This window comes from Sminthopsis crassicaudata, chromosome 4 (assembly GCF_048593235.1).
Source record: "Sminthopsis crassicaudata isolate SCR6 chromosome 4, ASM4859323v1, whole genome shotgun sequence".
In the NCBI taxonomy this organism is placed as follows: domain Eukaryota; kingdom Metazoa; phylum Chordata; class Mammalia; order Dasyuromorphia; family Dasyuridae; genus Sminthopsis; species Sminthopsis crassicaudata.
The window spans coordinates 21,369,462-21,384,525 of NC_133620.1; the positions used below are offsets into that span (position 1 = coordinate 21,369,462).

General features: G+C 40.5%; 1 protein-coding gene across 7 annotated transcripts in view; it reads right to left on the reverse strand.

Moving 5' to 3' along the window:
- The window catches only part of CIMAP2 (ciliary microtubule associated protein 2), a 46,141-nt gene that overhangs the window by 16,110 nt on the left and 14,967 nt on the right, over positions 1-15,064 (reverse strand). For all 7 annotated transcript variants that reach the window (XM_074265848.1, XM_074265846.1, XM_074265841.1 and 4 more), the window contains 2 exons: positions 14,201-14,338; positions 8,503-8,646 (listed from right to left, as the gene is read on the reverse strand). In XM_074265848.1, coding sequence (XP_074121949.1) covers positions 8,503-8,646; positions 14,201-14,338 — 282 coding nt within the window. The remainder of the gene's footprint in view (positions 1-8,502; positions 8,647-14,200; positions 14,339-15,064) is intronic.

Below are 15,064 nucleotides of genomic sequence, written 5' to 3' on the forward strand. Positions count from 1 at the left end.
ATCAGCTTATGTTAAAATGTTACTAGATGGTTTATCTTATGAAGTCCTAACCCTGAATGATTGGAAATCCATAGCAAGGGCATGCCTGGAACCTGGAGAAAATTTGTTATGGCTTGCAGAGTTTCATGAATTATGTAAAATCCAAGTCAGATGCAATTTAGAAATAGGAGTTAACACAAAATTCACTTTTGAGCATTTAGCTGGTGAAGGTCAGTATGGAGAAAATTCAGAACAGATTAATTATACCATGACAATATATGAGCAAATTGCTAAGGCTGCAATAAAAGCTTGGGGTGTCCTCCCTGGACAGAAAGATCGGGGAGAGGCTTTCACTAAAATAGAGCAAGGTCCCAATGAGCCTTTTGCAGATTTTGTGGGACATTTGCAAACTGCTGTCAAAAGAACTATTGGAGAAAATGCAGCTAAGAAATAATGACCAGACATCTGGCTAAGGAAAATGCCAATGAAATTTGCAAAAGAATTATATGGGGATTAGACAAAGATGCTCCTTTAGAGGAGATCATAAGACGCTGTGCTACAGTGGGAACAAATGCTTTTTACACCCAGACAATGATGAATGTGGAAAGGCAGGGTCCCTCCTGGCAAGGGACTTCTAGAGAAACTCGGCGATGTTTTCAATGTGGAAAAATTGGACATCTAAGAGCTCAGTGTAGATATGGAGATACAGTGAGAAGACAGGGTCAGAGAAGACCTAAATTCCCAATCTTACTGAGAAGGCTTCTAGCTTATCCCTAGATTATGCTTGCTGATGGTTTTTAGATCAATGCCTTTTAAATCCACTTACACCCATCTTTTCAATGTTGTTGTTTTTAATGAGAATTAGTATTATATTGTGTCAAAATGGGTTTTTTTTGCATCTATTGATACCCTCATATGATTTTTGTTGCTTGATATTGTCAGTTATGCTAATAGTTGTTCTAATATTCCTGGGATAAGTGCTACCTGGTCATGGTGTGTGATCTTTATGACAGATTCTTCTTCCTGTAGTGAACCGTTGTCTCCAGGCAGTTGTTGTTAACTCTTGTCCTTAGAAGTGACTTCCCTTCCTGCAGAGAGCCCCGTCAAGCCTGATGCAATGCAGAGTCTTTTTCTTGAATCCTGGCTCTGAATCTCCTCCAGCTCTTATCCTTCTCCAGGCCGATCTGCTCTCTGGGCCCAGTGTTATCTCTTTTATCCTCCCAGAGAATGGGCGTGGGATAATGCAAGGGCTTCTGGGAAGAACCACCCCAGCCAATGAGCTTGCCCCCTCTATCAAGTCAACCTGAGTTCTCACCTTGTAATTGTCCAGAAAACCTGAATTCTCACCTTGTCACTGTCCAGACAACCTGAGTTCTCACTTAGTAATCCTAACACATTGCTATAACCATATTGCTAATATTTTATTTTAAATTTTGGCATTAATATTCATTAAATTGGACTTTAGTTTCTTTCTCTATTTTTATTATTTCAAATAATTTACTTAATATTGGAATTAGTTGATCTTTAAATATTTGCTAGAACTTAAGTTGAAAATTCATCTTATTCTGATGCTTTCTTCTTAGGAAGTGTGTTTATGGCTTGTCCACTTTCTTTTTTCTAAAACAGATTTATTTAGATACTCTATTTTCCTTTCTGTTAATCTGGGCAGTTTATATTTTTGTAAATATTCTTTCATTTCATCTAAATTGTTACATTTTTTTGGGCATACAATTGGGGAAAATAGCTCTTAATAATTACTCTGATTTCATCATCATTAGTAATACATTTACCCTTTTCCATTTTGATACTAGTGAATTGGATGTCTTCTTTTTTTAAATTCATATTAACTAAAGACATTTTATTGCTTTCTCTCCCCCCTCCCAATAAAAAAAGTTCCTAATTTTTTTTATTACTTCGATGGCTTTCTTACATTCAATTTTATTAATCTCACTTGGATTTCCAATTTTGGTTTCCAAATTTGATGTTTAAGAATTTTTAATTTTTTTTTAATTGAATATCCAACTTATCAATCTCCTCTTTATTTTATTGATGTAAGCATTTAGAGATATACATTTTCTTATTATTGTTGCTTTTGATGCATCCCATTTAAGTTTTGGGTATCTTGACTTATTCTCTTTAATAAAATTGTTTCTAGGATTAGTTTTTTGACCCCTTCATTCTTCAAGATTAGGTTATTTAGTATCTAGTTAATTTTTTTAATCTGTGTTTCCATGGTAATTTTTGTTGCATTATGATCTGAAAAGGATACATTTAATATTTCTTCTTTTCTATATATATATTAAACTAACTTTGTACATTTTATGCCTTAATATGTGATCAGTTTTTGCAAAGATGCTATATACCACTGAGAAAAAGATATATTATAATCCTTTTTATTTCCATTCAGTTCCCTCCAGATGTAAATCAAATCTAGTTTAACAAGATTCTATTCTTATTTATTTTTTGTTTAGGTGTATCTAATTCTGAAAGAGGAAGGTTAAAATTCCTACTATTGTAGTTTTGCTATCCCCACCTATAATTCATTTAGCTTTTCCTTTATGAATTTGGAAACTATAGCATTTGGTACATATATGTTTAGTATTCATATTACTTCAATATCCATGGTACATTTTTAATGTAATGTGATTTCTCTGCTTATCTTTTTTAATTAAAATTATTTTAGCTTTAACTCTGCCTGAAATCATAATTTTAAAAATTTAAAAATAAAAATTCTACTCCAGCCTTTTTTTAACTCTATATGTGTGTACCCCATTTTAAAATGTGAATCTTATAAACAACATATTGTTAATTTCTGGGTTTTTTATCCATTTCTGTTTAATAGGTAAGTTTATCCCACTCATTTTCAAAATTATAATCGCTAGTTGTGCATTTTGTTCTCTCTCTCTGTCTCTGTTCTGTCTCTGTCTCTTACTTTCTCTACCCTCCTTTTCTCTCTCTTTCTTTCTCCTCCCCCCTCTCTTTCCCTCTATCTCTCTCTTTTTCTCTCTTTGCCTGTCTCTTTTTATTTCTTCTCCTAAATCTAATTTACTTCTGAAAATTGCCTCACTAATCTCTACACCCTTCTAAGAGGCTCTCCCTTAGCCTATCTCCTTGTCCTTCTATTTCTCTGTAAGTTAAGTAGATTTTTACAACTGACTAGATGTGTCATTCCCTCTTTAACCCAGTTCTGATGAGGATCCATGAGAATTCCATGCTGGCCACTCTGAATCCCATTCTCTCCACTTCCATTCACACCTTTTTTGTATGATATAACTTGCTCTATTTTACTTCTCTCTACCCAATTTTATTTTTAGGATCATCCCATCATATTCAAGTCTTCCATCTATATATACTCTAATTACCTTTATAATAACATTTTTAAGAGTTATAAAATATCAATTCCCCAGTTAAGACAGTAAACAGTTTAACTTTATTAAATCTCTTATAATTAGCTTTTCATAGTTACCTTCTTATGTTTCTTCTGATTCTTAATTTGAAAGTCATAATTTTTTAGTTTACTTCTGGTCTTTCCCTCAAGAATATTTGAAAATTCTTTAATTCATTAAATAGTTTTTCCTTTGCAGGATTACAATAAGCTTTGTTGTAGATTATTCTTGGTTGCAGTCCCTGTTCTTTTAGTCTTTGGTCTTTCAATGTAAAAGTGGCTAAATCTTGCAGCAACACAGTATTTGAATTGTTTCTTTTGAGTTGCCTATGATTATTTTCTCCTTGACCCTGGAGTTTTGAAACTTAGCAATAATGTTCCTGTGAGTTTTCATTTTGGGATCTCTTTTAGGCAGTGATCAGTGGATTTTTTTTTTTTCAATTTCTATTGTACCCTCTAATTCGAAAGCTTTAGGGCAATTTTCCTTACTAATTTCTTGAAGTATAATGCCTAGACTTCTTTTGGTCATGACTTTCAAATAGTCTAGCAATTCTCATATCTCTCCTCAATCTGTTTTTCAGTTCAATTTTTTTCTAATGAGATATTGTATTTTCTTCCATTTTTTTTCATTCTTTTGATTTCTGGATGTTTTCTGGATGTTTCCAAAATGTTTCCATTTTTTTATTCTTTTGATTTTTGGATGTTTTCTGAATGTTTTATGAAGTTATTAATTTCCTCTTGCCTAATTGTAGTTGTTATTTTCTTCAGAAAGTTTTCGAATCTCTTTTTCTTCTTGGTTGACTTTCTTTTGATATACATATATGCATATACACGTGTATATATATAATTTTCTTGAATTTCTTTCCCCATTTTCTCTGTACTTCTCTTATTTGATCTTTTTTAAGCTCTTCCAAAAACTTTTTTGGGGGCTTGAGACAATTTTACACTTTATTCTGAAGCTTTGCCAGCAGCTTTTCTGATTTCATTGTCTTCTTCTGAATTTTAACTCTGATCTCACTAGCCAAGTTCTTTTTCATTGTTTACTCATTTTTTAAACTGCTTATTTCTTTGTTGTTTACTTTCTCTTAGGAGTCAGGTTCTGCTCCCAGGGTGTGGGAGATAATGTTTCAGGCTTCAGGGTTGGGATTTTTTAAATGTAGTTTTCAGAGCTCTGTCTGCAGTGTCTTTGACTTCTTGATTCTTCCATTGTGCTATGATCCAAGGCCAGGTATGGGCACTGCTCTTCCTATTTATGCCTTGATTTATGAATGACCACAAATACTTCCCTACACCCCTGAGCCATGACCATGGCACCACATATACTCTCCCTTGAACCATCAACCTTCATCTTCCCAAGGACAGTTTGCCCTTCTGCCCTAGAACAAGGGACTCAACTCTCCCATGGCTAGTCTTCTCTATCTTGGAACCAGGAATAGGGTCCCACCTCTCTGCAACCTTACCTGGTATATACCTGCCCCTCTTCATCTGCCAATAGACCTGAGCCCCAAGTCCAGTGCCAGCAAAGGCCTCCTACAAAGGCTTCCCCCAAACAACCACCTCATCCCCCTCAACCAACTACAGGGTGAAAGATCCAGAAGCTGAGGCTGCCACTGCCACAGCTGCCTCCATGGCTTATTTTTTGTTGACAGTGCAATATCTCTACTTACTCCTAACCAAACCACCACCTTGTAGGTCGGATCTCTCCTCAGTTATCATGATCTTGGACAACTGTTTTACGATGACTTTTTATTATTTCTTCCCCACTAAAATTCAAATTGAGGATAAATTATTTGGGAGATCCAAGTAATTTCCCACTTTATTCCATCCTCTTCCCACAATCCCCTTCCTCCTAGCATTTTCAGGGGCTGCTCTCTAGACTTGGAATGTTCTCATTCCTCATCTCCATGTCCTGGATTCCCTGGCCTAAAGCAGTAGCTGTTTTGTAAGCAGAAAGCAGAGATGAAGAAGAAGAGCATTCTGAGTTTGAAGAAAAATCAGAGAAAATGCAGAGTTGAGAGACTGAGTGCTGTGTCTGCAAAACACCAGGAGGCCAGAGTCACTGGATCCATAAATTATACAGAGGGAAATTAAAATATAGGAAGAGTGGAAAGATGGGAAGAGCTTTAAAAGCCAAACAGAGGATTTTCTATTTGATCCCACAAGTAATAGGAGACACTAGAGTTTATTGAGTAGGGGAGTTTATTGACTAGATGCATAAAAAGCCTTTGACAAGAAACAGGCATAGAAGGGCATTTTTGATAAAGAAAAAAAAAATACAAGTATCTCTTTAAAACCCCAAACTGGCATTATATGTAATTTGGATATACACCATTCCAATAAAAATAAAGGTAAAGCAATGAGGTCTCCTTTCCCCACCGCTCTTGCTACTGGCCATATATCTCAAAATGTTATCAACAACCATAAGAAAAGAAAGAAATTAAAGGCATAAAAATAAGAAAAGAAGAGATGGTATTATCCCTCATTGCTATCAACAACCATAAGAAAAGAAAGAAATTAAAGGCATAAAAATAAGAAAAGAAGAGATGGTATTATCCCTCGTTGCTGGTAACATAATGGTTTATTTAGAATATCCTAGAGACTCAGCAAAGAAAGCAATTGAGACAATTAATAGCTTTACTAAAGTGGCAGGATACAAAATAAGCCCACAAAACCCAACAGCAATTCTATATTACAATAATAAAATCCAGGAGAGAAGAGAAAGAGAAGTCACATTCAAAATAACCACAAAATTCATTAACCATCTAGCAGTCATTTTTTTTCCCCCCTGAGGCTGGGGTTAAGTGACTTGCCCAGGGTCACACAGCTAGGAAGTGTTAAGTGTCTGAGACCAGATTTGAACTGGGGTCCTCCTGAATTCAAGGCTGGTGCTCTATCCACTGCACCACCTAGCTGCCCCTATCTAGCAGTCATTCTAACAAAGGTCACGTGGGGATGCCATCCCATAGTGCAATGAGCCCCAAGCTTGTAGTCAGGAAGACTCATCTTCTTGAGTTTAAATCTGACTTCAGACACTTATTAGTTGTGTGATCTTGGGCAAATCATTTCTGTTTGCCTCAGTTTCCTCATCTGTAAAATGAGCTGGAGAAGGAAATGGCAAATCACTCCAGTATCTTTGCCAAGAAAATTCCAAATGAGGTCTTGGAGAGTTGTGCATGATTGGATAACAAGAAGTCAGCATATCATATTGTACCCCATACAATAATAATAAATACAATCATAGGAGACATAGAATAAATACAATCAATAAAGAGTCCCCAAAGAAATAAAGACAGGATAAACAATCATACTTGAGCTTTACCAATATAATATGAATGATAATGCTATCTAATTTAATATTTAGTGCTATAACAATCAAATTTTCAAGGAAGAGTATAATATTATTCATCTAAAGAATCAACTACATTATTTCAAGGAAAACAAAGAAAAAGCACAGAAATGAAGAGGAAATAGCATTTTGGATCTCAAGTTATATTATGAAGCAGTAATCATCAAAGCTATTTGAGAATGGTTAAAAAATGATTAATAGAAGAAATCCTAGACAAGAAATAACTGAACTTTACCACTCAAGTGCAATAAACCTATACCAAAAATTAGCTGGGGAAGAATTCCTCGCTGGTAAGAATTTGAGGGATATCTTGAAAGCCGTCTGGCAGAAATTATTTGTAGATCAATATTTTATACCATTTGTAATTAGGTGGCATAATGGATAAGAGTGCTCGATTTGGAATCAGGAAGACCTAGATTCAAATCCTGACTCTGACATTTGCTCGCTGTGTGACTTTGGATGCAGCATTTCACATATCTTGCCTCAATTACATTATCTGTAAAATGGGGATAATAATAGTACTTCATGGGGTTCTTGAGAAGACCAAATGGGATAATTCATGCAAAGTGCTTTGCGGTCCTTAAACCTAACTGAAAAGCTGAATGTCCGGTTAATTCATGACTTCCAACAAAGGATAATCCACTCACTTGGAGTTCATTCATTCAGTTAAGAACGACTCTTCATGACTCCCTGGACCATAGCATGGCAACAGTGTCCAGAGGGTTTTCTTGATTAAGCTATAGGAGTCATGTGCCATTTCCTTCTCCGGTGGATTAAGGTGAACAGAGATCAAGTGACTTGACCAGGATCACACAACTAATTAGTGTCAGATATGAGACTTAAACTCAGGTTTTCCTGAGTCCAGGTCCAGTGCTTTATTCACTATGGCGCCACCTAGTGACCGCAATCACCTACTACCTCACCAGGTAACCCACTGAAAGAACTGAGGATGTCCACACTGAAGGAGAAACATGGCAGCTTCCTGTGAGTATTTGGGTGGCGGTCACACTGAAGAGGAATCAGACTGGTCAAGTTGGGCCCCAGAAGGCAAAGTCCAGACCACTCCATGACAGTTGTGAAGAGGTGACTTAATGATGATGATAGCAAACATTTTGATAGCAATTTGAAGTTTGCAAAGCACTTGATAAATATTATCCCTGATCTTCACCACAGCTCGAAGAGGGAGGTGTTATTGTCTCTTTTTACAGGTAAGGAAACTGAGGCAAACAGAGGTAAGTCACACTGCTAGGAAGTGTCTGAGGCTGGATTTGAACTGACTCCAGGCCTGGGCTCCAGACACTGGCCCATACCCCAGAAGCTTGATTTCAGCCTCCTAACAAAAGTGGAAAGGGGGGGGGGCAATCTCTGATTCAATTAACAGCAATAACTGGCTCCTAGATGGCACATAATTCCACCTAAGAATCACCCCATGAACTAGACACTATCATCGAGTACTACTGTGTTTTCATGTAGGGGAAACAAACAAGCTCAGAGTAACTTGATCATGGTCATACTAGTAAATATTGGAGGCTGGATTCGAATCCAGGTCTCTCCTTATTTCAGCATCCCACTCTGATGCTAACATTCAGTGCTCTGGGGCTCATAACCAGGGCCTATAGAAGGGGTGAGAGGGCCCACTAATCCCTCCTGACTCTGGCCAGACTTTATCGACTCTGGAGAGAGATGTATTTCTAGAGAGAAGCCCAACCATAGCGAGTCGAGCCCTCCTCCTCCCCTATTCATGAGGATGCCCTGCAATGAGTTACCTGCCCATTGCAGCCAGAATACCCACCGGGGTGGCGAAATGCCCGTAGGCAATGGGCATAGACCGGTCTCCTGAGAAAAGGTCATAGGGCCCACGCTTGCTGACAGTCCGGGTCAGGAATTCTTCCATTCCGCTTTTGAAGGTGTAGGTCCCCGGGGATAAGCCGCTGCCCTGGAATCAGAGGAAGGACCAAGCTTTAGTGGTCGCACCAAGGAAATGCTCCGTTTGGTCTACCATGGCCAGTGTAATCCGATGAGCATTGATTAAACAGCTGCTGTATGCAAAGCCCCATGCTCAGAGCAGGTTCTGAGAAGCTGAAAAATGAAAGCAGCTCTGGCCCTCATAGAACTGCCAGCCCAGCTGATGTTGGGATCCCCCGTGTGGGCTCCAGACCAGTGCAAGGACCTGGGAGTAGGAGTCAGTCATGTACAGTTGGGCTTCGGGGTCACATGGAGGGAGGCCCCCTGCAAGGACTCATCCATAAGTCATCTGATAAATAAGCCTTTGTTAAGCATCTCTGTGTGCCAAGCTCTGAACTAAAGACCGAGGACATAAAAATAAAACAGATCCTGCCCTCAAGAAGCTTCCATTCTAGCAGGACAGACAACTCACTCTCTGCATATATATATACATGTGTATGTATGTATAAGTATACATGTGCATATTTACACACTGTGCAAATGCCCGACATACACAGGGATACTTATAAAATAGATATGGGGGCAGCTAGGGGGTGCAGTGGAGAGAGCACCAGCCCTGAAGTCAGGAGGACCCGAGTTTAAATCTGGCCTCAGACACTTAACACTTCCTGGCTGTGTGATCCTGGGCAAGTCACTTAACCCCAATTGCCTCAGCAAAAATAAATAAATAAACAAACAAACAAACAAACAAATAAATAAATAAAATATAATATGGTAGAAAGTAAGGAGGAAGAGAAACCAACAGATTCTCTGCTGCTCGTGCTTGTTTTTGCCTAACAATGCTAACCAAGAAAACAGAGGTTCTCCACCATCCTGCACCACACCATCCATACTGGTTACAGCAGAAATAAAGAAGTGTGGAATGCTGTGGAAATGTTCCCTTACCTTGGCGGGATACTTTCCGGGGCTGTCCACATTGACGATGCAGTTGTCCCACATTGCCAGAGCTAGTTCGGGGTTTGGGAGGCTGGGGGGGGGGGGAGGGGAGGATTGGACAGACCACCAAAGTGAAGGCCTACTGAGCCTTTGTGCTGATCTTCTTGCTGTGCATCTGTGAAACCTGGACAGTACGCCGGCACCGTGCCGGGAAATGGAATGACTTCCATCTGAATTGTCTTAGGGAGGTTATGAAGATTACTGGCAGGACAAGGGACCAGACACAAGGGCCTTTCTTGAATTAAACTGCCAAGAATTCAAACTCTGCTTCAGAGAGCACAGCTCCATTGGGCTGGCCATCTCGAATGGCAAATGATTATTTTATGGAGAACTCCCACAAGGCTAAAGCTCACACAGAGCTCAGAAAAAGCCTCACAAGGACGTTTCCAAGCTCTAAGAACGTTGGAATTGATTTATGACGCGGGAGACACTGGCACAGGACCGCCCAGTGTGGCGTGTCCTCACCAGAGAAAGGGCTGTGCTCTCTGCGCAAAGCAGTAGTGAATCAGCTCAGGAGAAATGCAAGAAGTGCACGTTTAGAGCCATCTCCCCTCCAGTGTTCACATGGACTGTTTGTGTCCCATCTGGGGCAGAGACTTCCAAGCTCACATTGCTCGGATCAGCTACAGTCAGACAGTGGGCCTCGATCCCGACATGCTAGTGTCATGGGGGGCTTCTTCCAGAACAAAGGATTCCAACCATCCATGTCCACATATACACACATACATATTTATAGATGTGCATGCACACATGCAGCACACACACATATACAATAGAGATGTGCATGCATGTGTACATGCAACACACATATACATGCATACATAAATATATATTTATATGCATATACGTTTATAGCTGTGCATGAACACATGCAGCATATACATACATATAACACACGTGTGTATACACATGTATACACAAGATACACATACACAGGCATACATAAGTATATACACATGCATATATATTTATAGATGTGCACGGACTGCAGTATATACACATGTACAACACAAATGTGTATACATGTGTATACACAATACACACATACAAATGCATACATAAATGCATGCATATGCACATATATTTATAGATTGCATGCACTTGCAGCACATATACAGGCACAATACAGTGCCTACATGTGCATACATGTATACATGAAATGCACATATATACACATGCATTTATAAATGTTCACACATACACACAATCTATCTACATGTATCACACATGCCTATATTTTCATGCATGTGTACACACAACGCACACATATACATATGAACAAATTTGTATATGTAATGCATGCATACAGTAATATACAATATATATGTACCTATGCATGCATAGGTGCATATATAATGTATACGTGCACACATCAATACATATGCATATATTTACAGATGTCCATACATGCACACAATGTATCACATGCATTACACATGCATAAGCACACACAATACACTTATAAACACATGCACATATTTATATGTGTACTTACATGCATACAGCACATGCACAATATACCTATATGTGCATATGGGTGTATATAATGCACACAAAAATATATACATATGCATGTATTTAGACACACACATGCTTACATATATCCACATGTACAATGCCCATGCATATGTGTGCATGCATATTACATGCACTACACAATGCATACATGCAAACATGTGCATATATTTGTATATGTGCACGCATGGTTTCATGTATATACATACACATTTGTGCACATGCATATGTATAATGTCCATGTCCACACATGCAGACATAAATACATACATATGTATAAATGTAGGTGAGTATATGTATATACACTAAGGTAGTGAGGGAAGTGACTTGGCCCTAGTAAGGGTGGGTGAATCAGTGGAGCTGAGTGGGACATGTGGGGGGGGGTGGAGATTTCTATCTTGGACATCCTCAGAGGGAGAGGTAGGACAGGAAGTCATCCCTCCATGGGCAACAGCCTGTGCAGTCACAGAGATCAGAGATACAACTTTGTGTGTGAGGAACAAGGAGAAAGTTACTTTGGCCGGACTAAAGGCTGCATCACTTTGTTGTCTAGCTGAAAAAAGAAACTGAAAAATATTTCAGTAAAAAGGAATATTAAGTCATAATGTGGTCTAATGAGGCTGACGAGGCTGGACGGGCCACTTGTGAAGGTGTGAGGTGTTTTTAATGTCAAAAGAAGCGCTGAGTCTGCATTGGGTTCAGAGAGTTTTTGTTTTTGTTTTTGTTTTTTCTGAGGCTGGGGTTAAGTGACTTGCCCAGGGTCACACAGCTAGGAAGTGTTAAGTGTCTGAGACCACATTTGAAGGGTTCGGAGAGTTTTAACAGGCGTCCCCTGGAGCGGATGAGTGAGGTGACATGCTGAGCTTTGGAAATCCCCACTGATGCAGCAAAGTCCCAAAGGACTTTGGCAAATGATGCCAAAGGAGCTGTTTACACAACCGGTAAGGCTTCAGGGCGCAGCTTGAACCACCAAGGGACATAACAAGGAGCAGGGGAACGGTTACTGTTATTCTGAGAGGTCAGCTGGGCCCTAGATTTGGGAGCCTTCGTCCTCAAGTCCAGAAGAAGGAGGAAGGAAGCTGATATCAGGGTGCGAGGTGCCCTTGGTTTGTTGGTGTGGGACACAACGGGATCCATGCCATGTGCCCCCAGCATGGAAGCAGGAAAAGTGGGGTCTTACTCATTTCCCACCACAGATGTCAAAGGAAGGGATTTAGCAATTAGGAAAGCTGAGAGGGAGATGGAGATTTCTAATCCATAAATATTTCTTAGGGATCTAGCTCAGAAAAACTAATTTCTACATCAACTTATTCGGATCGGATAATGCTCCCCGCCAATGGTCCCCCAGCTCTGCAAAGAATGTTGGTCTCTGAGCCCAAGGATGGCCATTACGTGTGTCAGCCCCAAAACCTCTTAACAAACAAAGCAGAATCAAAGGGGGACCTTCCAGAGCAGTTAGTCTAACGTCTTCATCCAAAAGGTGAAGTGATTTGCCCAAGGATATTCAAATTCAGCCAAATCTGGGGCAATTTCCCCTCTCCCAGGCCCTCTTGCCTCACAGGTGACCTACCACACCCTTTACCCCAGTAGACATGAAAAGGTAGATGGGATTGATGGGTGATTTGCAGGAGATCAGGAAGACCTGGGTGAGGGGACAGGTACCTTCTGGGCCTGAAGAATAATGGGCAATGCAATAAAAAAAATGCTTCTATACCACTTTCAAGGCAGTAAGAGTTGTTTTTCTGAGGAGGGAAATGGGGAGAAGGTTCTTGAAGGCTGTGGTGCCTTCCATCTGTCATCTGCTGGGAGTGTGGGACCACGTGGACAGGGACATAAAGTGACTACCTTTCACATCCCAGAACTCCCCTCTTTTCTATTCTTCCCTCCTGTCTCTACTCTCCAGGTGAATCCCCCCTGCAGCTAAGCCATACAAGGGGGTGAGGACATTATGCCCACCCTAGGTTTCCTTAGGATACAGTGGTGTATACTCATGGGTGACCCTCACCATGGGAGGTTCCACAGAGGTTGGAACTTGGGCATGTGAAAGGAGGTTTGAGAGTCATATCAGCTAGGGGGTGCTATAGTGCACAACTCACTGAGCCTGGGGTTTGGACAGTCACCTTCCTGAGTCCAAATCCAGCCTCATACTTCCTAGCTGTGTGAGCCTGGGCAAGTCCCCTAACCCCGTCTGCCTCAATTTCCTCCTCTGGAAAATAAGTTGGAGAAGGAAATGATCAACCCAGTATCTCGGCCAAGAAAACCCCCAGTGGGGTCATGGAGAGTAGGATATGACTGAACAATGACATTCCTGTCCCCTCCCTCAGCGCATGCTGACTTCCCCTTCTCCCTTGTTCCTTCTCTACTTTTGTCAGAGGAGGGAACAAGAGAGGTGATCTATGAGGCATAAAGTGGGAAAGAACCGATGGATTGGACTGGATTGGAATCAAAAGACCCGAGTTCAAATCTCACCCTGCTACTTATTTGGGAAGCCTGAATTGAGTCACCTCTGATGGCGGCCATTTTCTCTTTTGCCAAATAAGGAAACTGGACCAGTTGCTCTCCAAGGTCCCTTTAGGGGCAAGCATCTTCTGATCCTCATCTTAATTTGTAGAAAGGAGTATGAGATGCTGCCTAATTACAGGGACCCCAGAGAAGGGGAACCATTCTTTGAAGAGGTGGGGGAACACTATACCAAGACATTTCACATGTGTGTGTGCATGTGTGTGTATGTGTGTGTGTTTGTGTGTATGTGTGTTTTATGAGTTTCCCCTTTGTTTTTTGTCACTTGGAATAAAGTGAGAAATTAAGGTAATATAAAAACAAAAGACAGCAATAAATAATTTTCAAACAACAATAAAAACAGAGGTATTTGAGAGTGTACTTTGAGCCTTCATGTCCACCTCCTGAGCCTCAGAGAGCAACTGAGGAAGATACAGCTCCCCTCCCCCTCCAAGGGCCTTACTTCTGATGCTAGTGGGGTCACAGGCCCCAAACCAGGGGGATATTTCATAAACATTTGATGAATGAGTAAATGCTGAGGAAAAGAATCAGGGACTCAAAGCCCACAGACTCACCCCAGTAGAGAGTTCAAAGCTCTTCTTGGCCGTGGTGCACATAATTCCTTTGGTGTGAGATCGATCCCAGGCCTTCTCCTCCATCTCTGTGTAGGGGTTCCCCCCTTTTCCATAATTTCCAGGGCCAGGATAATTATTCTGCCAGGGGAAGAGAAGGAAAAAGTGTCATGGTGTCCCAGGCCAAGTTATTCCTTTTGTTTGCATGCCCGCCTCCTGCTCTGCCACACTCAGTCATTTCCAGGTCCCCTGGTTAACAAGGACCAAACTAACCAAGATTAAACAACACGGAAAGTTACAGTGTAAAGAGTATGGACTTCTCCCTTGAGTTCCTGGTCAGGTCATTTCAACTCTGTGTGCCTCAGTTTCCTCCTGTGTTAAACAGGGAGCTGCTCAGATACACATGGAATGGATTACTCTGGGCCAGTAGTCATTTCCCCTCAGGGGGGCATATGTAGGCTATTATTAACTATGATGGAGAAAAACATGGAATCATGCTTGTGGGAAGCTTTCATTCTGGCATTAAGCATTACCTTAATTTTCAGTGGAGACCACTAGGGGGTACTACAGTGCACAGAAACCAGTCCTGGAATTAAGGGACTCATTTTCTTGCCTCAGACACTTAATAGCTGTGAGACCCTGGACAAATCCCTTCACCCTGCCTGCCTCAGGTTCCCCATCTGCAAAATGAGTTGGAGAAGGACAGGGCCAACCTTCCCACCACCCCGTTCCCTTTGCTCATCTTTGGAAATCCAATCCTGGGACCCAGTCTTCTTAAGTTGACAATTGACTTTACTCTTCCTTCAAATCTCTCTTTATACTTCAACCACTCAAGCACTTCAACCACTAAGCCACTACATCAGGCAC